A 26,837-nucleotide genomic window follows, 5' to 3' on the forward strand; every position below is an offset into this window, starting at 1 on the left:
GGTAGTGTTTCAAGAGGTACTGTATCGAAGATTTATTCCGCATATTTGAAAAGCGGAAAAACATCATCTGCTAAATCACAGCGCGGATGAAAGTGTGTCCTGAGTGATCGTGACAGACGATCATTAAGGGCAATTGTGACAAAAAATAAGAAGACCACAGCTGCAAAAGTTACTGCTGAAATGAATGTTGTGTTACCGAACCCTGTGAGTACCAAAACAATTAGAAGGGAGCTTCATAAACAGGGAATTGCTGGCCGTGCTGCAATTGAGAAGCCACTCATCAGTGATGCTAATGCCCGTAACAGGAAAAGGTGGTGTTTAAGTCATAAAGCCTGGACTATAGAGCAGTGGAAGCGAGTAATATGGTCTGACGAGTCTTCTTTCACATTGTTTCCCACTTCTGGCCGAGTTTACGTCTGGACAACGCCATCTCGAGCCTATAATACAGACTGCTTGTTGCCAAGAGTGAAACATGGCGGGTGTTCTGTTATGGTTTGGGCAGCCATATCGTGGTTCTCTGCTAGCCCCATGATAACTGTGTCAGGGCACATGACTGCCAAGACTTATGTGAACATTTTGGCCGATCAAGTTCATCCCATGGTACAAACTTTGTTCCCCGATGGTGATGGTGTCTTCCAAGATGACAAAACCCCTGTTCACACAGCTCACATTATCCAGGACTGGTTTTCTGAGCACGAGGATGAGTTGTCCTATCTCCCCTGGCCACCACAGTCCCCAGACCTGAATATTATCGAACCTTTGGGGTCTACATTGGAACGGAAAGTGCGTTCTCGTTATCTGAACTTGCCACCGTTTTGCAGGAAGAATGGTATAATATTCCCTTGGCAAACAGACAGGAACTGTATTTATTCATTCCGAGAAGACTGCAAGCTGTTTTGGATGCCAACGGGTTTCCTACACCATATTAAGCAAAGAAACATGTTTCTTTAAAGGTATTTCCATATTTTTGTCCAACCCCTGTATATGTATACATATATATGCATGCATGGTGTATATGTATACACATATATACATTTGTGCTAACATATATACATGCATACATTTCTGAATCCGGTCCTCATAACAGAACAGTACCCTTATATTTTATGCACCTTATAAACAAAGTAATATGTCTGTATAAATGTTTATGCTCATTTTCTATGCATTTGCATATAATTCAAGAATGTGCTGATTTTTAAATTTTTCTAATTTTTAGATTGAACCTGTTACCAGGTTCCAGTGCAAGGCCCTCTTGATGGGAGAAGGCCGAATCCAAAGGTCTTCTCCTCTGATGTGACGTCATGAGCGAGAGCAATTGTAGTAAGGCCATCTTCTATGTATGAGTGTAAATGGAATGTACGATTAACCTAGAAGGTATGTAGTATTAATTATTCCTTAACTATAGCAAATTTAACTTCTAGCAAGATGTATCGAAAGTTAAGTTTATTTACCTGCTCACTTTGATGTTTTTCAATTAATTCTGTTGGATCTGTACTTCTGAAAGTTAGTTCATAATACAAAACAAATACTTTTATGATAAATATAGGCTAAAGAGATTCCCCACCCCATTTTTATTCATGTTCTAGTACATATCTCTACATATAATAAAAGAAAGAGTCTGTGTGTCTTTCGTGCTGCGCATAAGCTAATAGACCCAGGGCTACGAAATTTTATCTTTTCGATTTTATCGCATCATTTTGAATAGTTTCATTCTTTTAGAAATGTGGTTTTGGCAACAGTTTTCCATTCAATGCTTTGTATGCTGGACTGCTGACTTTTGAAAATATGAGATAAAATGCTGCTTATTTTCTTTTGATTTTTGGACACGCAACACACACGTCGCAATCTTCTTATTCTGACACGCATGTGTCTCACGAGGCACGACAGCCCTCTCTCTCTTTATTAGCTAATGGCAAAATGGTTTGTATATTTTCAATTATGCCATCCACAAAGCACAGTTTCGTTTAGTTATTGCTTTCTGATGATAGTTTCATTCTTTTAGAAATGTGGTTTGGGCAACAGTTTTCCATTCAATGCTTTGTATGCTGAACTGCTGACTGTTGAAAATATGAGATAAAATGCTCTTATTTTCTTTTGATTTTTGGATACGCAACACACACGTCGCAATCTTCTTATTCTGACACGCAAGTGTCTCACGAGGCACAACAGAAAGAATTTCCTTCTCCCCCTTCTGTCTCTTTATTAGCTAATGGCAAAATGGTTTGAATATTTTGAATTATGCCATCCAGAAAGCACAGTTTTGATTGGTTATTGCTTTCTGATGATAGTTTCATTCTTTTAGAAATGTGGTTTTGGCAAGAATTTTTCATTCATTGCTTTGGATACTGGTCTCTTTTCTCTTGAAAAATGAGATTTATTGATTATTTCATTGTATTTTTTATTATGTTCTAATTATATATAATTTTAATTATATAAAATGTTTTGCATGCTTTTTTAGGGAAACAAAGCTCTTAACTTCCTTTATACCATTCGAATTCTTAAGATTTTGCAATGGGTAGTTGGTTAATTTATTCATTAGGAGAATTAATATTTGTATTAAGGGATATTGCTTATTTCATTGTAATTTTGTTATATGCAATAATTTTTTTTTTTTTTTTTTAAATTTGTGATTTTATATATATATATATATATATTAAGCTGTTCTGCAGAGTAAAATTCTGTGCAGGTTTTAAATTTAACATTTGGTGTTCCCTTTCGGGTATACTTAAAAGTCAGACGATGGCTGGCCACGTAGCTGCTGGTTTATTATATATGCCATAACACTCATGTTAAATATTATAACAGTCTAATAAGTTCTCTTGTATCTTCCATTTTCAAACTATGTATCAAACATGAATCTCATAATGCTTTATTAGAATAATTCCTTCTGCTAAATTAGAAAAGAATAATAATATTTAAAAAAATTCTTAAAAGTTAAAAAATATTCAGCTCGAACTGTACACTGCGAAAAAAAGGGGGGGGACAGCTCTATATCTCCTGTTTTACCTGGCTGATTGACAAAATTCAAATTGTGTTTTTCATGTCTAGAAAGTGCGACTTAGGATATATATTAGATTTATATATAGCATTGTTCTAACATAAGTATTTTGACACAATTGGACTTTTTCTGAAATAACTTGCGAATTGTTTTCCATATTTCAATTCTATGACTCAAATTATGCCTAGATATTAAATTTTGTAAAATTTCGTGCGAAATTTACAGAAAAGTTCAAAAATTTGTTTTGGCGCAATTTTTTCAGTTTGCACCAAGCATAATTCACTTGGCGAATTTCTTAATATATGGCAACCCATTTTCCTTTCCCTTCCATAATGCCGGAGCGGAAAAAATACGGTATCTCATTCCTACCTTTGTACGTTGTGCATAAGCGGAAAAAAAGTCACATCGTTTCTACTTCCAAATAATTTTAGCAAAGTGTCTAAACCACATTTGATTCGCTTTCAACAAATATGCGAAATTTCAAAACGTGAAAATATGTAAATTCACGTATGTCTTTAGAAATTTTGAATAAAAATCTTTAATTTTTTTTCAGGTATGCTTAGAAATACGTCTACTTTAAGATGATGGTAAAATTTTTATAGTTTATGATTCAAAATTTTTTTTTAATTTATAAAAATTATTTAAAAATACAAATTTTAAAAATAAATCATAAAAAAAGAGGGAATTTTATTTGGAATGAACCTGAATTTCGAAATGTGAAAGGAAGAATCAAATAAGTTTAATAAAAAAAGAGAGGTTAACAAATATATGCTGAGCTCAATTAACATTGAGTAGCTATAATTTTGAGAGCTAATTTTTTAAAAATGATTCGGGTGATTTTTACAAAACTTGGTAGCTTGGCGTAATTTGAGTCGTAGAATTGAAATATGGAAAACAATTGGTATATTATTTCAGAAAAAGTCCGATTTTGTGTCAAAATACCTATGTTAGAACAATGCTATATATAAATCTAATACATATCCTAAGTCTCGTTTTCGAGACTTGAAAAATGCAAGTTAATTTTCGTCAATCGGACGAGTAGGAGGTATAGAACTGTTCCCCCCTCATTTTTTGGGCAGTGTAGATACATTTTGTGCATTCGTTAAGCTTAAATAGGAGTGTATTATATATAACATATGTTAATTATTATATAAAATATATTATTTATGTATTATATATAAAATATTAAATATAAATATTTTGACCAACTAGGTCTCTGATTTTTTCTGTTTTACTACTTACTACTTTTATAAATATGTTAATTATATAGAATTAAATAATTCACTGTAATTCCTTTAGTTATTATTTAATTAAGGTGCATAATACAGTGTTAATTGAATTTTTACAGATGCAGCGAAAATGTGGCGTTCCGGGATGCAAGTCAAATTACTATATAAGTAAGCTTTAAATTTTTATATTTAGTGAAAATTATTTTGTGATAAATAACTGGAGAGTGTTTTTATTTTGATATACAGTATGAAGTAATATGTGTATTAGATTTTAATTTGTTTAATAACATGTGTATTTACTATTCTGGAAAACATTATATACATATGTGTGTGTGTGTTTCTGCATGCATGTGTGAATGTCAGAATTTGAAGAAATTAGAATATGTATTGTATATTATAAAGTTACGTCTAAAATAATGACTTCAGAATTTGTATTCATTTTATATGAGTGAAAATCTATGTGTAAATCAAATAATGAAGAAATGGAATGCGCTTATATTGCTGTGTTCCCAGATAACCTATTTTTATCTTAAAATTATCTTGTAACAAATCCTTTAACCCCTTAATCTACAATGACGAGCATAACCTGCATACGATGGTCGGGCCAAACCTAACTTTCATGGGCATAGCCCGCACACGATGATCGAGCCAGAAGTGAATGTTACATGGAATATTTGATACGCAATTCCAGTCTGATGCAATAATTATGGTAGATGCAAGTATTACAAAATGTTTATTTATACAAAACTCCAAAATACAAAATTAGTAATCTGTAACGGTATGATACATTTCAAAGCATTCTGGTACATGTAACGGAACTTTATACTTTTTTCACTCGTGTTCTATGTGGATTTTCTCGTACTTGATCTGCATACTGAATCATTTCAGTTACATAATTGTTCCAAAATATGTCATCAAATATTAGATTAAATATATCAAATTCTCCTCTATTTCCTCCTAATTGACATAAGGCTTCCTCTCTTATGCCAGGAGTCATCATATAGTCCCAGATTTTTTGACTATTTCTTATTTCTTTCCAAAGCCAGGATTCTGGTATTTGATCGTCATCAGATGTATCATCAATAATTATTCGGCTATATTTTCTTCGAAAATTACATAATTCGTCATGTTTGCGATTGCCCGGATTAGCTTGATACACAAGTCATGCAAATGTCCCAAACGCTGCGCGAGCTTGTATACAATTTTGGTCCAACATCTTCGAATCTAAATCTTAGGTTAAGGGGTTAATAAAAACTGCTGCTAATATAAACCGTTGGACCAACTGTAATAACAAGGGTGCCCTCTGGTGAGTAGCCAGAGAAGTACTTCAGTAGAAGCCAAGTGCTTGACATGATAGGTTGTTTCAGACTCTTGCTCTGTAATTTTCTTAAAGTTAAATGTAATGTCCGCGTGTAGCTTAAACCTGTTAATAAATAATTGCTACACCATAAAAGACTGTTATATGACTCTATCCAACGTGACCCCTTATAATCTGATATAAACAATTATATGTAAATAATAAGAAAATTTCTCTGAGAAGCATAACATCCTGTTAAATTTCAATCTTTTGACTAAACTTGAAATGTAAATTTTAAGCTTTCATTTTGACCATTTTGATGTTTTTATATGAGACAGCAAAAACATAGTTTCTTGTATTGCTTGGAAATAAGTGAAAATATTTAGTTATGATTTAAGTCACACTGCGACTAAAAATTTGGTATAATATTCATTTTAACTGGTGTAGAACTATTTGATTTTGCAGTGTTTAATGCTATTAAACTGCACATAATATTATGTAACAAAAGTATAGTATTGTAAAGAATGTTACTGATTAGCTGGCAAAAATTAATGTTATTTGAGAAACTCTCCTCAGATGCAACTCCATCATCTAATTGTAAAAGATCAGTACTCATTTCTTCAGTATTTTTTGTTAATAATGCTTATAGAAAGAGAAAAATATGTTTGTTTCTCATATACTACCGGGAAAAAGAAAGCACGCCAACCCGAGATCATCTTTGCTGACCATCCCTGGCTGTGACATCATCAAAGTTTAACTTTGGCCTTCTCCCATCAAGATGGCCTTGCCCAATGGCCCTTGTTTCCAAGATTGCCTATTTTTTCAGCTTTCAGGAAATAAGTGCTTTTAGGACATTTACAGAGTACTTTTTATGAAAATTGGAAAAGATTGACAAGTTTACTGTCCAGTTTACTGTCAAGTTCAGAATTTGTCTAAAGTTTCCTCTGAAATTTGATTAAATTTTCTTGCATTTATTTAACCAGTTTATATTTTGATCTTACTCTTATCTTTGTTTAAATTAGCTCATTACATATTCAGAACAACTTCCATATATTTTATATATTAATCTGAATAATTAAGGATTTTTATTAAGGAAAAAGAGGTTGGCTATCCGGATGAAAAGTATTTCTCTTGCAACACTAACCCTGGGATGATAACATTTAGAACAATGCCAAAAAATTTACTTTGAAGACAATTTTACTTCATATTTCCATTCCATTTTTCCTCCATGTCTCGATGCTATGTCTCAAATTATGCCTAGATATTCAATTTTGAAATTTTTGGTGAGAAATTTAAGCATTTATCTTGGCATATTTTTTTTCAGTTTGCTCCAATAATAATTTATTCACTTAGCAAATTTCTTAGTTTATGGCAACGTATTTTCCCTTTTTTTTCTTTTTTTCAATTTTACATGAGCCAAAGAAAGGTCATCGTTTGTATTTTCAAATAATTTTAACAAAGTGCATAAACCACATTTGGTGTTATTATCGCTTATAACGAATATGCCAAACTTCAAAACGCACCGAAATGTAAATTCATGTATAACTTAGAAAATTTTGAATCAAGAACTTTAATTCTTTAATTTTTTTGCAAGTGTGCTTAGAAAAAATAAGAAACACTAAAATTTTGCAGCTAATTTTTTAAAAACTGCTTGTGTGATTTTTACAAAACTTGGAATACTTTAAAACAACGGTAAAAATTTTGTAGATTATAGTTCAAAATTTTTTTTGGAAAATTTATAAAAATTATTTAAAAATACAAATTTTAAAAATAAATCATAAAAAATGAGCGAATTTTATTTGGAATGAACCTAACTTTCAAAATGTGAAAGGAAGAATCAAATAAGTTTAATATTATTAAACCATATACCAAGTTCAATTAACATGGAGGAGCTAAAATTTTGAGAGCTAATTTTTTTTAAAACTACTACTGCGATTTTTGCAAAACTTGGCACCTTGCCATAATTTGAGTCATAGAATCGAAATATGGAAAAAACGTTATATGTTATTTCAGAAAAGTTCGATTTTTGTGTCAAAATACCTATGTTAGAACAATGCTATATATAAATCTAATATACATCCTAAGTTGCACTTTCGAGACATGGAAAACACAAGTTAAATTTCGACAATCAGTCTATAGAACCGTCCCCCCTTTTTTTTGTGCAAGGTGTGCATAATGATGGGATTCAGCCAGTTTGTAATGTAACAAATCATCTCAAAATTGTGCTGTAATATTTATCTGGGGAATATATAATGGTACTTGCGTATTATCGCAACCAGGTTGGCGCGATTTGTAAGTTTGAGTAAAAAAGTATGAATAGAAAGAAAATGTACATTTATTAATTACAGATAATTTTTAATACAGTTTTTTATATTATTTTGTTTTAAAATATAAAATAACCCTTCCGGTTTCGAATTTGAAAAGGTTGCAGAATTATTTTTTCGGCGGAAATCTTTTGGCTATTGCTTTTAGCACTGATTGAAAACCGTCTTCGCCATTAACAGCTTGAGCTTGGCGCCATATAAATTCGATAAGGTATGAGTCAAAATGATGACGGGCTGTTCCTCTCTGTTTTTTGTTGTGCCATTTGGCTGAGCCCCACATGCGCTCTACATGTTGTGTGTGAACGCCCGTGTTGGGATCCACAAAGTTATATTTTTGATTAACAGTTCCATGCAGAAATCCAGCATTTTCAAACTCACTTGTATTGTATCCTTTCCAGCAATCCGAATAAATGATGCTTCCTTCCTTGATATTTTCGCAAATTTTTTCCATGAGGGTAACGACACTTCAGTTAGGTACAGTAACCAAAAAAGTCTCTTTCTTTTCTCGGCAAATTCCGCCGAAAACCCATTGCTGTGTTATTTTTTCTGTGCTATTTGCTGTGTTATTTATTCATGCTGTGTTATTTATTCACGCCCAGTGTTATTTTTTCTTTTTACAAAACTATGTATAACACGTAGGGTTGTCGTAAGTAGGGTCGCCGAATTTGGCGATTTATGCGAATTTTGGCCTGGTTGCGTTAATACGTAAGTACCTATATAATTACTTGGCAACTAAATTTATCACTTGTTTAGGAAGCAAATTATTACTTAAAAGTGTTTGTATCTTATCACTTGTATCTTATCACTTATATGCATTTTGTATGTTCTTAAATTATTTGTAATCCATCCCTGAATATACATTATTCCCTCATTGCATGTTATACACAGAAGTAGAGAATCATTTTTAAATAAGGAAACCAAACACTTCAATGTCTATTTGTGCATTTACTGAAGTAGCTACACTAAAATAAAGGCATTGTTCCACTGGAAATATTAGTTGCATCATGTTTCTTTTTCAATGGCTCGACAGCCCTGGCCTTTTCCAGGCATCTCTATTTTTGGCAAATGTTTTCAAGTTTTTAACCTTTAGAACAGGGCTGTGGAGTCGATAGGGAAAATGACCTACTCCAACTCCTGGAATTTTAAAGACTCTGACTGCCTCATATATATGTAAACATACACATGGGTTACAGCTTATTTTTTTATATAAAAAAAGTAATAGATGCTATAGAAAAAGATTGATGCATAGCAAATTTTTTATATTAATTAGCATTTATTATGAAATAGAAAAACTGGCATTAGTAATTTCTAAGAAACAGTATAACTTCAGTAAGTTCTTATTTGTTAGAGGATCATAGATACAATTTGATAAACTTTAGAGCTGAGAAGAGTCTTTCCACACTGACTTAAGTAGGAGAAAGAGCTGTTACTGTTAGGGTTACTTCATTAACTTTTCAGAATAGATTTTTATAAGTTCTAAAAGAAGTTATGCAATTATATTTCTTTGTTTCTTCAAAGGCCGCATATAAATCTTGTTTGTATTTTTTCATTTTTATATCTAAAGGCTCTTGGTTCTTTATTTTTATACGCTTTGCGTTAGCCTTTAAAATATTATCCAAATATTACTCAAAATCTAATTCATCAGTGAAGGAGGATGATAGAGACTCAGTTGCAATGTCTGCAGTTTGACTGTCCTGATTTGAATATTCCAGTTGTTCAAAACATAGTTTCATTCTTAATGAAAGTTCACAAATGGCTTTCTTTGTCTTTATTAAATGATTCGTCATGTAACAAAATTCGGCGTTTTGGATCTACATATATTGAACGCAGCAAGATCTTATTGTCTAGCAAACTAGTTTCTCTTTTCTTCATTAAAGAAATGATTCCATCTGCAATAAAACCTCCATTTCAGAAACAACAAAAATCGCATTCTTCCAGTCTTGCCTCTTGTTAATTCTTCACATTGGAGCTTTTTTGTGGCTATATACGGTGTTGAAAGAAGAGTTTCTATTTTTGCAAGATCCTTCCATAGTCTTTCTGTTAGTGAAACATTAGGGTTATCTACATCTTCTAACATTCTCGCCTCCTGTTCATTCTTCAGATTGTAGCTTTTTTGTGGCTATATGCAGTGTTGAAAGAAGAGTTTCCAATTCTGCAAGATCATTCCACAGTCTTTCTGTTAGTAAAACATTAGGGTTATCTACATCTTCTGAAAAAGTTCTTAATTCTAACAACCACTATATCATCAAATATGTACTTCTCCATCGCATTGCTTGATCAGTAATAGCTCCTTTTCCTGCTCGCTTCCTAAGAATGGCATCAATTTTGGGAGTTCTTGCTGCTATTGCTGGTTACCTAAATTTACCAATGAGATTTGTGACTAAATGAATAAGTTTAATAAATAGTGGCAAATATCACTTCCATCCTGCTCCCTTATACTTATTTAATGTCAATAAAATAGAAAATAATTATTTATTAATGTATATAGTTCATAAATAAAAATATTAACTCAGTTTGTCATTAATTTTTTTTTCAATTCATTTCATTTCAAATTCAAACTGTCCAGCAAAAACTGGAGTTGACGTGTTTTTAGTGACTCCAACTATAAAATACAAGACTCCTTTTATCCCAAAATCTACCCAACTCCGACTCCACTCCCTGCTTTAAAATATTCAAATCTTTTTCGACACAATCAATCTATCTTAGTGGGGGTCTGCCCTAAGGCTATTTCCTATGGGCTTTGTCAGAAAGATTTTCTTGCAACGACGATCTTCATTCATTCTAGCCAGATGGCCAGCCCATTTAAGTCTGTAATTTTACAAATTTTACTATATCAGGTTGTTTGTAAATTTTATAGAGTTCTAAATTAGATCTTCTTCTCCATAATCCATTCATTTGGACCTCCACCAAGAATGCAACATAAGATCTTTAGCTCAAAAATTCCCAGAGCTTCCTCATCATGTAAAGTCAATGCCCCAAGTCTGTGAAGACAGATCTTGCATCATGCATTGCATATCTACATTCATTTACTGCAAATTCATGTAAGAATTAATGACTGACTATGGCTAATTTTTTCCCCCTGTAAACATAATTTAAGGTTAAATTAGAAAAATTGGTTGGAATAATGATAAACTTTATCAAGTAGTGTGTAAGTGTGCCCTCGTTTACTTGATCCTGTAATTCTATGAGATTAACATGTTGAGCGCAGCGTCGGTCCCTGGGCACCGGCAGTGAACTTTCCATGTGGCCGGCATCGGTCCCTGGAATTTTCGTTTGGCTGGCATCGGTTCGTGAGACTGACAGTATTAAAGTTAAAAAATAAATATAGTCTCAATGAAATGTGATCAAATTTAGTTTTAATGAAATGTATTGAAAGATTCTAAACAAAAATATGGCTTAGCTCGCTGCCAGCTGAACGGAAAGGACAGCAAATTCGGTGCCGCGCTCAATGTGTTAAGTAGGTATTTCTTGAAAAAGGACATTTTTCATCACCAGTATTTGCTTTAAAATGCTGTGGATTAAAGTCAGTAGACAACAGAATCAAGAAAGGAAGACGTCTGTTGATATCTGCTGAAAGGTGTGTTCATGAGAAATGCCACCAGAAGCTATTAATGTAAAACTTTAGTAAATTCCTAGTTTCCTAACTGGTATTGGATTTCTTGAAATAGAGATTCATAAGAAATTAAAAAGCTACTTTCTTGCATTGAAACTGTTTTCCAGCAATGCACAAACTCAGATTGATTAACATTTGTTTTCTAAAATTGAATGTAAAATTATATTTGTCTAGCTATAATTACAAACATTATATATTGTATAACCTTTTTTTGTATATTAATTTGTACAATATTTTCTTTTACAGATTTATTGCTGAACCATAACTGGGATTGGATTTTATACAGTTTCTGAAAAACAACCTGAATTATGACAGATTTCTGAAGTGACATTTATGTAAGTTGTATTATTCTTAAACAATTGGATTCAGCTTAAAACAGTTATTAAGTTTCCGAATATTTTAACTCAACTTTTAAATTTGTTTATCATTATTATTTTATATTATTAATATATTTATTGTTATATATATTCATTAATCAGTTAATTATATTCATTATATGAATATAATTGTTGTTATCTTTCACAAATTTTGCATAAAACTGCATGCTTTTCAAATATTTTATCAAGATATATCAGAAAAATATCCCCTCCTCAATGGCGGGCACCTGCTTATAATGTGAGCCACTCTAGAAGTGGTGGCAATTTGATTGTGTAGGAGACCACTGTTACCTCTTAAGAAGGGACAGACAATTTTACATCCATGCTTTCTCCAGCATTCAAACCCGGGCCCTTCAGTATCACACTCAGGCTTCCCTAATCCATATACCATCTGGGCAGGTATCAGAAGAGTATATGTTGTTTAATATACTCCAAAAAGTATTTCTGAAATTAGTCATTGAAATTTGTAGTCTTTTATTAAGCACCCCTTCATAAAATGCACTCTTTTTCTAAATATGCATGCGTTTTATTTGTATCAGTGTTAACAGGACATTTTTCATCACCTATGGTGCATTTTATTTCATAGTTAATGGATAACTATAAAATACATGACGACTGAAAATAATGATTAAAATAAGAATAAAAAAATGAACTGAAAAAATAATATAACAATTCAAACTTTCTGCAGTCATTTCAAAGACTGCAGCTTAAAAGCTAAAAAAAAAAAAAAAAACTTAACATTTTTAGTGTAATTTATGAAAAATATATTCGAAATATCAGTAAAGTTGAAAATAATATTTTTAATAATTGTATTCCACCTTTATAAAGATGCCAACAATAGCTTATCTGTAAAAATGTTTTATGTGAATTGGTTTTGTTCCAATATTCTTGGATAAAAGAGGTTCAACTTTAATATTTTATTACATGTATTTCTTTTTCAAAATTTTTATTTTGCTATTATTTCACCTCTAAATGCAACTCTCATATGTTTAACCTTTTGGCCATTATAGTGGCCATAGAGTCCTCTGCTTGAAATGACAGGGTTATCCACTTTAGTGGCCAATGTCTTTTTGCCCCATTTTCCAGGCTGAAAGAGTGTGGTGAAATATCAAATTTGACATCCCTAGGGTTTTAACCACTTATCTCTGTCAAAGGTCTTTGTGTTAAGAATCCGGCTTTTCCCAATTTTCCCCTTTTAGTTCTTGTAGCTACATAGCTTCAGAATTCGCGATAACTGCATTTGTAAATTGTAAATAGAGCCTTGCGTTGCTTTAGAATATTGCATATTTTCGTAAGTTTTTTAGGAATTATTTTGACATTTTTCTAGCAATATGCCGAAAAGGAAAAGAGGTCTGACTGAAGAAGAAATACGAAAACTTCTTCAAGAACCTGATGATGAAATATATACACATACATATACCTGTATGTTTATACACGTATGCATAAATCCACACGCAAGCACATATATATAAATGCATATGTGTGCCTGTGTGTGTGTGTACATGTACGTGTCTATATATACGTTATTCCCATTTAAAGGTACACATGCTTTCCGCTTTATGTGCATATCTGCTCTTATACCATATCATATCAGTGCAAACATATATACAACATGGATATGTAGGTATACATTTCCATAAACAAATATAAATTCCCACATACTTGTATACATGTACAAGCACTTTTTCTTACATTCTTATCAATTCATTCTTAACAGTTCTGGTCTTTATTTCCATATATATCTGTTTATGCTGAAGTGACCTTCACACATGGAAGTTTACTGTGATGGTACTGTTATTCAGACAAATCACAAGAACATAAATATAAATTTTGTGTCAAAGAAACAACAGTAGTTGTACAGTTTCAGTCTGAAACATGGAAATCGTAAATACACTAAAACTAGTCAATCAGTTTGAAAGGTCATCTCTAGACATTAGATTTCATATGTACTGATGCACTGTTATTTTAAAATGTACCTCCGTATCAGTGTCTCGATTTCACAGTCGGTCAAATAATTTTGAAGTAAGATGTTCAGAATAGATTAGAGTAGCATTTGTGAAATTTCACTGTCCTTTGAGCTCCGAGAATATAAACAGGATGTAAAAGCTCTCAAATAATGTACAAATCATTGTTCTAAGACAACACATGTTCCCCATCTAAATTTCTGAACCTTGACTTTTTAAGTGATTGAATGCCTTTGTCATTCATTTCAATAAAAAAGAGAAAAACAGTTAATTCAACTGTGCCAGTGTAGATTTTGCATGACCTGACAATGAAGATTTTTTGAGTAACTGCAAGTAAAGATACTCGCTAATATATCGTAGAATTTAAATTCCACCATACCGCCATGGTTGATGTCAAGGCTGCTACAAAGACATTCTGGAGTTGAAACAAATTGATTTAAACAATAGAGGAAATAGAAAAATTCACGTGGGACGCTTTCAAACAGGAGAGAATTTTGCTGACCGGCCACCTGAAATTATCTGTAAATTTTTCTTAATGTGCTAAATTATGTAGCATAATATAGAATAACATAATACAGTACTGAAGACAACAACTAATTTTCGTGTGACTTTTGTCCTACAGTTTTTGCAGACACTATGCATAACAAACAATTTTCCCTTCAATTTGAAAAACTCTTTGCACTAAGAAATTACCTAAATTTTGATACCCGAGTGAACGCGTTCCCTTAGTGAGGCTGGGAATTTTAGCTAAATGGAAAAAAAAGACAAATGGAATTTACGTTTTGAATTATGGGTTTACATACTAAATAATTTGACATTTTTAATGACTTAAATTCAATCTATTATTAATATTTGAAATATATCACTTACTAATTTTCAATAAGTATAAAACAGTAAATGATTAAATAATCTTTTTTTCCCCAAATATTTAAGAATGGCGTATAAAATATTCTAAAAAACAGTTTTTGAGCGTATGTTTTATTATGCATTAATTTTGGAAAAGAACTAAATTTTAATTAGCACTTATGTAGTTGAACATTGCAATACTAACAGTCTACAATAAAATAAAATTGTTTTTAATTAAACCAGTTATATTCTAATTTGCTGAAAGTTTCCTCCTTAAACAGTATGTTATCAAGCAGATTTTGAACAATTATGTAAAATTAAAACTTCATTATGCCTATAGAGCATAATTTTAACAGTTCCATTGAACTTTAATTTTTAATCATTTCTATAGCTTTAAGCGTTTATTTTTTAATTATTCCCTGTATGGAAGAAAGTTCAAAGATCTAGCTAGCTATATTTGATAATATATACCAAAGCAAATTTAAAATTATAAGGACACTTAACAGTAAAAAAAAAGACTGAGATGAAGACTGTTTGAATTTTAAATTGTCCAAGGATATAATCAAATAGTTGAAATAATTTTTTTGACATAACATTAATATAAAGATACGATAGAAATAATTATTGTAAGCACTGGCATTTTCTTCAATGGAGGTTTACACATTTTTACACATTTCAGGTTTACACCAGAACAACTGTAATATGAAATTTTCCCTCAGTGACGAAAAGCATCTTAAAGTCTAGTCACTAATCCCTACACTTCCCTTCCTTTTGCGACATAGATGCACCCCTCTGAGAATCCATTAAACTACACACAAGAATCTTTGTTGCAAATAGGAGGTGATTTCTTAAAGGGGGAGAGAAATCCTTAAAGGGGGGAAAGCATTCGGTTCAAGATTCCCCATCCTTTCAAGGCTTTTACTGCTACCAAAGCCCTGGCTTCAAAAGGTTAACATAAAACTTTTGAAAATTAACATTGCTTGAATGTAAATTTTATCTTTTTTTACTTGCTTGAAACTTACTTTTTTTTTTTGTTTAAGTTATTTTATTTATTATACTCATTTTACTTTACAAACGTTTATTTCAGTTTACTTTAAAATTATATTACAATCAATCACTTATTTAGCAATATATGATTTGTTTGCTCTTAAGTGCGAAGTAATTGATAAAAAACAAAATATGGTAACCCAAGCAAAATCCTAACATTTTTAAACAGCCAACTGCATTGCAGAATTAGAAGATCTGGGTTAAAATGGAGACGTATGTGCCCAGATGGTATGGTAAGGTGTGGGTTCGAATCACGGAGAAGACATGGATGTAAATTGTCTGTCCTCTCATAGGAGGTAATGGTGGCCACCTGTTAGGTGCCTCCATAATAAAATGAAAACCACTTCTGATCTTAGTTGCACTGAAATAAATGCCTGTTGGTTTGTGTGAAACTCAAATTCAAACAGATTTAAAGATAAATCCAATTCTAGAACAAATCTTAATGGATGCACATAATTTCTTTGAAAAAAATGGAAAAAATCATCTTATATTGCAATTAAGACCCTACCTTATATTGCATAATGAAAAGATCTAGGCCAGTTCAGCAAAGTTAAAAGTGGTAAAATTATATATGTACAGAGGCTCCTAAAAGTGTTCGTACACTTATGATTTTCATTGAAATAGGGCTCTATCCATTAATTAAAAGTAAACTTTCTGAATGAGATTTTAATAATAAGATCTATAATCTATTCGTAACAAAATTACATGAAATATTTTTTAAATATAGCAAAACTTTATTTTTAAGAAATTAATAATAAAAAAAATGACAAACATTTTATCTCACAAAAGTCTTCGTACATTGAAATATTTTTGGATAAAATCAAAATTAGAATTATCGTTTGTGGCTTTTTTTAATTTTTGCATTGTGGTGACATTTAAAAAATCGTCTGCTTAAATTTTTTATTGTTTACTTCATAATATTCTATTTATTATTGAAAAATGGGTCGCAGTCGTAGAGAAATTACAAACAGCATTCTAAAATGGATAATTTTTCACCATAGTAGTGGTAAATCAATTCAAAATATCGCTAAATTAGTTAATTTATTCTATTCTACATTGCAGTATGTGATAAAACGCTTTAAAGAAGAAAATCGGATTAAAAACAAGGTAAGAAAAGGTCGATGGAGAAAGTTAACTAAACGTGATGAGAGATTTATTATTAGAAAATTTATGAAAAACCCATGTTTAAGTGCTGTAAAAGTTTCTGCAGAATTTAATGAAAAGTTTTCTATTTCAATTTCACCTGAAACTGTTTGACGAGTTCTCAGAGAAGCTGGATTACATGGGCGTTCTGCCCATAAAAATTTTTTTGTTAGTGCGAAAAACAGAAAGCTTAGGCTTTCATTTGCAAAGTCAGTGATAAATACACTCAAAACATACTGAAATAATGTCCTATTTGCTGAGAAAAGCAAATTTAACATTTTGGGTTTCGATGGTCGAATAACTGTATGGAGAAGAAAAAACGAGGAACTTCTTTCTAAGAAATTAGTTGGAACAGTTAAGCATAACGGTGGAGGTATTCTTGTGTGAGGGTGCATGGCAGCATCAGGACTTGGTAATTTGGTATTTATTGATGGCATAATGAATCATTTTCTTTATTTAAATATTTTAAGAGACAATTTAAAATTATCAGCTCAAAATTTGGGTATTGGAAACAACTTTATTTTTAATCATGATAACTATCCTAAGCATACAGCCCTCAACATTCGCCTGTGATGTCTCTATAATTGTCCACAGGTTTTGAAAACACCACCTCAGTCTCCAGATGTAAACCCCATAGAACACATTTGGAAAGAACTGGAGGGTAGAGTACGAAAACACGACATCAAAACGAAAAGCGAACTCAAAACAGTCATGATGGAAGAATGGATGAACATTGATACAGAAATTACAAAAAGAAAAAAAAAACTAATAAAATCTATTCCTAGACGTTTAAAAGCTGTTGTGGATGCTAAAGGATATTCTGGGTCTCAATCAGCCAATGTTGAAGTTGTAATTTGACATGTGACTGGATTAACAAGCTCGTATTTCCCTTTGCCCCTGGAACAATAACGGCAGCTTTCTGGGCTTTTCTCTTGTAGGCAACATGTCACCGTTTCTGCGTGATGATCCTTCCGATGACGGGTAGTGATGTAATATTCCTGGTTTCTTTTCTTTTGTATCCACCTGGGTATTTGTCCTACGGGATTCTTGAAATTTAAAAACCAGGTATGGCACGTAATCTGTGCGAAGCAGGAGTTTTCTGCCGTAGAGGTAATGATGGAAATGTTTTATGGCTGTAACTATATGACAAGCAACTTTTTTTTAGGGAGCACAGTAATTGCTCTCCCGTTTAGGTAGACACATGCTCCTGTACACTATGACAACGTTCTTGACCATTTATTTCTTGGGAGAAAACAGCGCTGCCGCTGTCATTGCTTGCAACCGTGTCAAAAAAAAAAAAAAAATGCTTTGTTGGGCTAAGGTTATGACAGGATTGTAGTAGATGTTAGTTTCCTTCAGTCTGTTAAATGTATCCTCACATTATTTGGTCCACAGAAATTTTTGCTTGCTCTCTGTCAAGTCCTTCACAAATCTCATATATCAGGTGTAAAGCTCCGAGGGCACTTCTCAGCTGATGGACATATTTGGAGCATCTCCGATCCAAAAAAAGTGACAGCAGGCTGCAGACTCGCCTTCGGCAGATGTGACATGTCTCAGGTAAGTCACTTCCATTCTGAATAGTTTACATTTCGAGGGATTTAATTTTAGATTGACTTCTTTAATACTGACACATTGTAATTTCTTTACTAAATTGTGCTTACGAAAAATGAAAATGGTTATTTTGCATGGTATATTTTGATAAAAATTTTTGAGATTTCAGTACCTTTTTAGTGTTGCATTTCTGTCATTATATAAATGTTAGATTGTTGATTCGAACTTACGATACAAGACACCATTTCTAATATTGAGCGAGTTCCTAGAGAGCCAAATATTGTTTTGTCATAGGATTACAGATCGAAATATCCTGCAAAGAAGGTTTCCTATTTGAAGACTTCTTTAAATCAATTATGGCTTTAATGCCGCCATCTCCCAACTGGTCTTTCCCAACTTCTTCACTCCATGGGTCTCAATCAGCCAATGTTGAAGTTGCAATCTGACATGTGACTGGATTAACCAGCTCGTATTTCGCTTCGGCCCTGGAACAATATCGGCTACTTTCTGAGCTTTTCTTTTGTAGGCAACATGTCACCGTTTCTGTGTGATGATGATCCTTCCGATGACGGGTAGTGATGTAATATTCCTGGTTTCTTTTCTTTTGTATCCACCTGGGTATTTGTCCTACGGGATTCTTGAAATTTAAAAACCAGGTATGGCACATAATCTGTGCGAAGCAGGAATTTTCTGCCGTAGAGGTAATGATGGAAATGTTTTATGGCTGTAACTATGGCAAGCATTTTTTTTTATAGGGGGCACAGTAATTCCTCTCTCATTTAGGTAGACACTTGCTCCTGTACACTATGACAACGTTCCTGACCGTTTATTTCTTGGGAGAAAACAGCGGCGCCGCTGTCATCGCTTGCAACCATGTCAAAAATAAATGCATTGTCGGGCTGAGGTTATGTAGAGGATTGTAGTAGATGTTTAGTCTCCTTCAGTCTGTTAAATGTATCCTCACATTATTTGGTCCACAGAAACTATTGCTTGCTCTCTGTCAAGTCTGTCACAAATCTCGTATACCAGGTGTAAAGCTTCGAGGACACTTCTCAGCTGATGGACATTTTTAGAACATCTCCGATCCAAAAAAAGTGACGGCAGGCTGCAAACTCACCTTCGGCAGATGTGACATGTCCGAGGTGTCACTTCCATTCTGAATAGTTTACATTTCACGGGATTTAATTTTAGATTGACTTCTTACGGTTTCTGAAGCACCTTCTAAGATTTTTCTGAATGCTCTATCAGACATGATTCGTAGGAAAGACCTGTCAATACGGTCTCCATGAGGCGCTCTAATGTGTCAGAGGCATAAAATTGATTGCGTTATAGGTGCTGATACAGTGCATTTTTCGGAATAGATCAATGTTTCTTTTGGGCTGCCTGGAATTACTGTCTTCTATTGTCTGTATACTGGTGTTTAATACCTTGAGAGATAATATTGTGCCACACACTGGTCTAAAGAAACATTCATTCACCCAGACAAACTCGTTGAATTGGCTGATTTCATTCAAGTTCTTTAATTGAGCTATCGGACAAATTCTATGACATGCTGATGCTAAATGAATTGAATTATTTATTACAAAATACTTACTCTACAGTGGCTTTAATCATAAATATAAAACATATAAATACCATTTCCCCCAGTAATTATTTAGAACTTTATTATTTTAAATAATAAAATTTAAATTGCTTAATTTACAGAATAAGAAATTAAATTACACTACAGATTTAGATTAGAGACTTATTTAAATATATATTGTGATATGTTTTTATAACTTCTCTAAATTGCTTTGTGAAAATTCTTTTTCCTAAATTTCATGTTTAATGTCTAGGAAAAACATACTGCAAAATAAAATCAACAATATGATATGGCAATGAAATAGTTTATTTTCACATATGCTTTGTATAAAAAACTATAAATGAAATTATCATGTTCAAACAATAGGTGCCATTAAAATCCATGTCACCATGATTGTTAGCAAAACATGTAACATAAGTGATACAAACATTCATCCTCTCATTCACACATGGAAAAAGAGTTCTGAAAATGAAAATTTTGAGCAATGACATGGAAGTTATGCATAATTGCTTACATCCACACGTATTTACAGAATTTTTATTAGGTACAAACAATGTCTCAAGTTTTGACTTTCTTTTGCTGTCTGGCTCGATATACATCTTTTATAGGTGGGGCCATTCCACCTTCTTCATCGTCGCTTTCATCCTGAAGACCATCACCTGTCCTCCTCTTTTTTGAATCACCCATTGCATTGATAGCATGTTCAAAATATTTTTCCATATCTTTTGAGATACCATTTTCAATGGGTCTGGGAGCTAAAATAGAAAAGTTAAATTTCAATCCTCATGACATATCACTACTGAGTTTTATGGATATACATTGAAAAGGAACTGGTTCACTAACAAATTGAGAAGTACCAAATATTCCAGATATTGAATAAATAGGATCATATATCTAATCATTTGGCTTATTCTGATGCAAGTACTAGAACTTTCTTTATCTATCATACACTACCTGACATTGAAAATGCAACACCAAGAAGGAGTGGCCCCCAAGTTATGCAAATTTCAGGGCAGATGCATGTCACCGAGTTATGCAAATGATACAAAATGTGCAGCTCTAGTGCATGTTGAAGAAGATATAAGGTAAGAATATGGAATGTTAAATTTTTGTGCTGTTATAACTAGGGAAATCATAGCAGAAAATTTGTTCTTGTCTCAGAAGATGCGTGTAATAGCAGAAAATGCCAGGCTGTCGTCAACGAGACAGTTCCAGCAGACAGACGATTTTATGAGGGGCATGGTGACCGAGAAGGGCAAGTTGGTGCATACAGCAAATCTCAGCTGGACACATCCACAGTGCACCGGTTGTGGCGATGGTGGCTGGAACAAGGAAATGTGAAATGTTGGACTGGTGTCGGTACAGCCAGAGTGACGTCAGCAAGCGTGTATCGATGCATCAACCAACAAGTGCTAGACATCCCCAAGCCACTCCTACCTCCATTCTGCAGCATGTTCCCATGTCGACCAGTACCATTTGCATGTGACTGGTGGCTAGCGGCCTGTACTTGTGACGCACATTAAGAAGACTGTCCATTGACTCCACATCATAGATGACAACCGCGGTTCGAGCAATGTGGACAAGAATATCACAGGGTCGTGTTCTCTGATGTCACACTTCTGTTTCTCCAATGGTAGTCACTGTGTATGAGTGGGGCAGCAATTGTGCAACATGCCACCATGTTACAAAGGTGCATCTTCTTTTATAGGTTTGGGCGCTACTGCGTATGATTTCAAGTGACCTCTAGTTCGTATTCAGGGCACTATGATGGCCGAATATATGTGGATATACAGGGTGATTCTGAATTGTTTTTACAAATTAAGAGATGTGATAAATACCCATCCATACAAGCAATAATTACCATAGAACATAGGGTTGCATTCCATTCTGAGAGGCAGAAAAGAGAAAAGTAAAAACACATTGAGGAAGAACAAAGAGACTATCTCCTGACTATCAAGAATTAACCATATGCAAATTTGCACTGAGAAGAAGCAGCATTTGTTCTTAGTTGGTACTGGATAAAGCCAATCAGAGGAAATGGCGTCCTTGATAACATAGTCTGAACTTTTCGTGAATGCTATGGCGGAGTACACATATGAGGAATTAGCAGATATTCACCTCACATACGGTGAAACGGACGCGAAGCACGCAGATTGCAGAAACAGCGGTTTCAAACTTGGAATCCAAGTCATCTAACCTTTTCCTGTAAAATACGCCACACCACTGGCTGAGAAATACTAATTTTGTATGCGACTGTCCATGTACTTGTGGAAGGAGCTGATTCAAATCTAATCAAAACTCGCTCTTCCATTTCTGGCATTTCCGAACACCCAGCATTGCTTTTTGAGTTGGGGAAAAAAAAAAAAGAAGTTTCTCGCAGTCTTGGATGAACACTAAGATCTATTCTTCTTTGCTTCACATGTGATGTGAATATCTGCCAATTCCTCATATGTATACTCTACCATAGCATTCACGAAAAGTTTTGGATGATGTTATCAAGGTAATGCTTGAAGTGATGATGTTGGGCCATTTTCAAGGAATTTTGCTCTAACTGGTTTTGTCCGGCACCAACTACGCTTCACAAAGGAAACTATCAAACTTCACAAGGAATTAACACAGTTAATTCTGGATAGTCTCTTTGTTCTTCCTTACTGCTGTCCCAACACTATTGTAAGTTCAGGTTGGAATTCTATTATTCTGCTTTTCTGCCTCTCAGAGTGGAATGCGACCCTATATTCTATGGTAATTATTGTTCGTCTGGTTGGGTACCATCACCCCTATTAATTTGTAAAAACAATTTAGAATCACCATATACTGAGCTGTCATGGTGCCCTGAATACGAACCAGAGGTTACCCGAAATCGTACGCAATAGCACCCAACACATGATGCATCGTTGCCACATGGTGGGGCATTCCACAATTGCTGCCAGATTGGACCTGTCTCCATACCGATGCCACAGTCATATGCAGTAACTTTCATTGGAGAAACAGAAGAGTGACTCATCTGAGAACACAATGCTGTGATACTCCATTGTTCACATCCGCTCGAGCCCGGCACCATTGTTGGCATCTATGATGTGGAATTAATGGCAATCTTCTTAATCGACACCATGAGTGGGGGCCGTTAGCCACCAATCAACTGCAAATGGTTCTCATTGATATGGGATCATCAGCATACTGCAGGATGGAGGTAGAAGTGGCTGGTGGGTATCCAACCACTTGTCAGTGGATACGTTGATTCACGCATACTGACATCACTCTGGCTGCTCCGGCATCCCTGCAACTTGCCACATTTCCTTGTTCCAGCCATTGTTGCCACCATGCCGCTCATAAAATCGTCTGTCTGCTGGAACTGCCTCCGTTGACAATGGCCTGTTATTTTTCGCTATTACATGCATTTTGAGAGACCAAGAATAAATTTTCTATGATGATTTTCCCTAGCAGAAATAACAGCACAAAAGTTGAACATTCAATATTTCTTCCCTTATATCATTCACGTACCTCGGTGACATGCATCTACCGTGAAATTTCCATAATTTTTGGGTCACTTCTTGGTGTTGCATTTTCAATGTCAGGTACTGTTATGATAGATAGTGCTTGTATCAGTTTCAGTTACGATTTTAGGGCACTACAACGGCCCAAAATATGTGGAAAATAAACAAAGGGTGATTCTAAATTGTTTTTACAAATTAAGAGGTGTGATAAAGATAATACCCATTCATACGAGCAATAATTACCATAGAACATAGGTTCGTCACATTCCACTCTGAGAAGCAGAAAAGAGGAAAGTAGAAACACATCGAGAAAGAACAAGACTATCAAGAATTAAGGAAGCACTCACATACATTGAAGCAAAAAGAAATGGACGGGAAGTTGAACAGTATGAACAGCAGTTTCCAAAGCGTTGTATTCCAAGTCATCCAACCTTTTCAAGTGTTGATTGAAGACTGCAAGAAACCGGTTTTGCCATCTCAAAAAGCAATGCAGGATGTTCGCAAAATGCACAAATGCCAGAAATGGAAGAGCGAGTTTTGACTAGATTTGAAGCAGCTCCTTTCACAAGTATGCGAGCAGAGGCATACAAAATGGGTATTTCTCAGCCAGTGATGTGGCATATTTTACACGAGTACCTCTTTCACATGCAAAAAGTGCAATCTTTGGACATAGATGATTATCCCTGCCGGGCAGACTTTGTGCATCGGATGCAGTAATCCCCACTGCACTACCCCTCAAACACCAGCAGAAATTTTCCGTGAACGTCTAAGGCAGGCATACTAAGATCTCGTGGTGAGAATCGAATCTCTCGAAGATTCCTATTGTCATGTTAATTCTGTCCGCCACAATGATTCTTGCCACAAGATCTTCAGCTGAGTCCACAGTCCTCTCGTACACTAAACATTTGACGTACCCCCAGAAAAAAAAAGTCCAATGGGTTGAGGTCCAATGAGCCAGGAGGCCAAGACACAGGTGCGCTATGTCCGATTTATCCTGTGGGATTCGTAGCATCAAAAAAGTTACGGAGTTATATGCTGGGGCTCCATCATGCATAAACCACAAGTCTCTCTGGAGGGGGAGTGGAACAGCTTGCAATAAAACTGGGAAGCACTTGTTCCAAGAAGATACGGTATGTTGCACTGGTCAAATGGTCTGGCATTATGTAAGGGCCTACCTGGTAATCTAGGATACCTGCCTAGATGTTCACGGAAAACTTTTGCTGGTGGAGGGGTAGTGCAGTGGGGATTGCTGTCAGATCAGTGTTGATTGTGCACATTGAAAATGCCTTCTCTGTTGAATGTTGCCTCATTAGAAAACAATATTAATACAGGAAATCCTAGATCATTATTCCCCAGTCCAAGTATCCAATGCACAAAGTCTGCCTGGCAGGAATAATCAGCTGTGTCCAAAGATTCCACTTTTAGCATGTGGCAGGTGTACGTGCGTTCCACCTGTAAAATACGCCACACCACTGGCTGAGAAATACCTATTTCGTATGACATTGCTCTCATACTTGTGGAAGGAGCTGATTCAAATCTAGCCAAAACTCATTCCTCCATTTCTGGCGTTTCACGAACGTCCTGCATTGCTTGAGATGGCAAAAAAAAAAAAAACCCGGTTTCTCACAGTCTTTGCTCAACATTGGAAAAGGCTGGATAGCTTGGAAACCGACAAGTTAGAAACCACTGTTTGTACAATCTTCATGCTTTGCGTCCATTCCTTTTTGCTCGACCGTGTGTGAGGTGAATATCTGCCAATTCCTCACATGTGTACTCTGTCAGAGTAGTCATGAAAAGTCTGATTTTATCAAGGACACCATTTGCTCTGATTAGCTTTCTCCGGTACCAACTAAGACCAAAATGCTGCCGCTTCTCAGTGCAAAATTTCATACGGTTAATTCTTAGGAGATAGTCTCTTTGTTCTTCCTCAATGTGTTTCTGCTCTCCTCTTTTCTGCCTCTCAAAGTGGAATGTGACCCTATGTTCTATGGTAATTATTGCTCATTTGGATAGGTACTATCACCCCTCTTAATTTGTAAAAGCAATTTAGAATCACCCTGTTATAGCATACTTGCTATGCTTTAACAGTGCCCTTTATCAGCAGGATAACGCCTGACCACACACTGCTCCCATGAGGCAATGTGCTCTGCAAGGTGTATGGATGTTTCCCTGGCCACTGCTGTTCTGGAGAGCCATTCGTCAGGACACCATCTGTAGTCTCATCCACTGTGTACTTAGATGTGTTGCTTTGTGATGTGCCTTCATCCAAGGTAGTCCTACAACTTACTGAACTGATGCTGTTTTTACTCTATGCATATAATTTCAAAATAAAGGTCACTTATTGTTCATTGCTGTCTCTCTCTCTATGCTGAGTTTCATCACTTTTTGGCCACTCCTTGGTATTATTGCATTTTTAATGTCGGGTAGTGTATTATAGTTCAACAGTCAAAAAATGAAACATTTTTTAACTTACACAAACAAAATACAAAACCAGCTCTTTTTTTGATAAAATTCAGTAAAAATATTTAATTATTTATCCCAATACACAACATGTTTCGACTAATTTACTTTTATTTGCATAAAAACAAAATGCACAATCTACTATTTTTATGCAGTAAAAATTAAACCTAAACATTACTTTTTTATTCACTGCAAAATAATAGAAGTAACGTACAAAACTTGTTTAAAATAGACATTTTATTATCTTTATCCCATTAAAGTTATTTTTCATAATAAAATAATACAATTAAAATGTTAATTTAATACTGCACATTTTATTATTAAAAGGTGTTAAATTATAAAAAGTATTATAATATTATTATTAAAAGGTGTTAAAATATAAAATAATGATCTGAAACTATATAATAATATAGTTCCAGATCATTATTTTATATTTTTCTAATACACTGATAAACTGCATATAGAAAAATGTAACTCTATCTATAATTAAGGAACCCTATTTTAAAGCTGCCTAAGCAAAACCAGTGATAAGAAAATTGTGAAATTTTGTGGCTGACTACAGCGATTGTTTAAACTGGAATTGGATAATGTACTCATGATGATCAAATTCTTTTCGCCACCAGTAGTGGCAGAATTGTAAAGCCATGAATAATGTAATTCATGTATTTTAGTTATTCTGATTTAATTTCTTGTACTGTATTATTTGAATTATTATTCCTCAATATTAATTTTGTTTTAAAAATTTGTAGAACAAGAAACGGTGTGAAAAATAAATGCTTTTTTTTTTAAAAAGTGTCTCATTTTTATGGACCTGGCAATATTTTCTTAAGCAACATAATACGGGGTATCTATAATTAAGGAACCCTATTTTAAAGCTGCCTAAGCAAAACCAGTGATAAGAAAATTGTGAAA

The 26,837-nt window shown here is 34.0% G+C and overlaps 1 protein-coding gene and 1 long non-coding RNA gene across 6 annotated transcripts in view; one reads left to right on the plus strand and one right to left on the minus strand.

Moving 5' to 3' along the window:
- LOC146998982 (uncharacterized) overlaps nt 1–25,813 on the plus strand; it is a 40,780-nt gene extending 14,967 nt beyond the window's left edge. For 4 of the 5 annotated variants that reach the window (XR_015039899.1, XR_015039900.1, XR_015039898.1 and 1 more), the window contains 5 exons: nt 1,217–1,374; nt 4,347–4,395; nt 11,708–11,796; nt 18,234–18,395; nt 25,570–25,813. This is a non-coding gene — a long non-coding RNA (uncharacterized LOC146998982). Of the gene's footprint in view, nt 1–1,216; nt 1,375–4,346; nt 4,396–11,707; nt 11,797–18,233; nt 18,396–25,566 lie in introns of all 5 variants that reach the window. The other variant, XR_015039902.1, reaches the window with a different exon arrangement.
- The window catches only part of su(f) (cleavage stimulation factor subunit su(f)), a 139,770-nt gene continuing 133,189 nt past the window's right edge, over nt 20,257–26,837 (minus strand). The window contains exon 21 of the mRNA XM_085812206.1: nt 20,257–20,726. Coding sequence (XP_085668332.1) covers nt 20,530–20,726 — 197 coding nt within the window. The 3' untranslated portion in view covers nt 20,257–20,529. The remainder of the gene's footprint in view (nt 20,727–26,837) is intronic.

This window comes from Stegodyphus dumicola, chromosome 2 (genome assembly GCF_044657685.1).
Source record: "Stegodyphus dumicola isolate Sdum_Otavi_A_Nest chromosome 2, ASM4465768v1".
In the NCBI taxonomy this organism is placed as follows: domain Eukaryota; kingdom Metazoa; phylum Arthropoda; class Arachnida; order Araneae; family Eresidae; genus Stegodyphus; species Stegodyphus dumicola.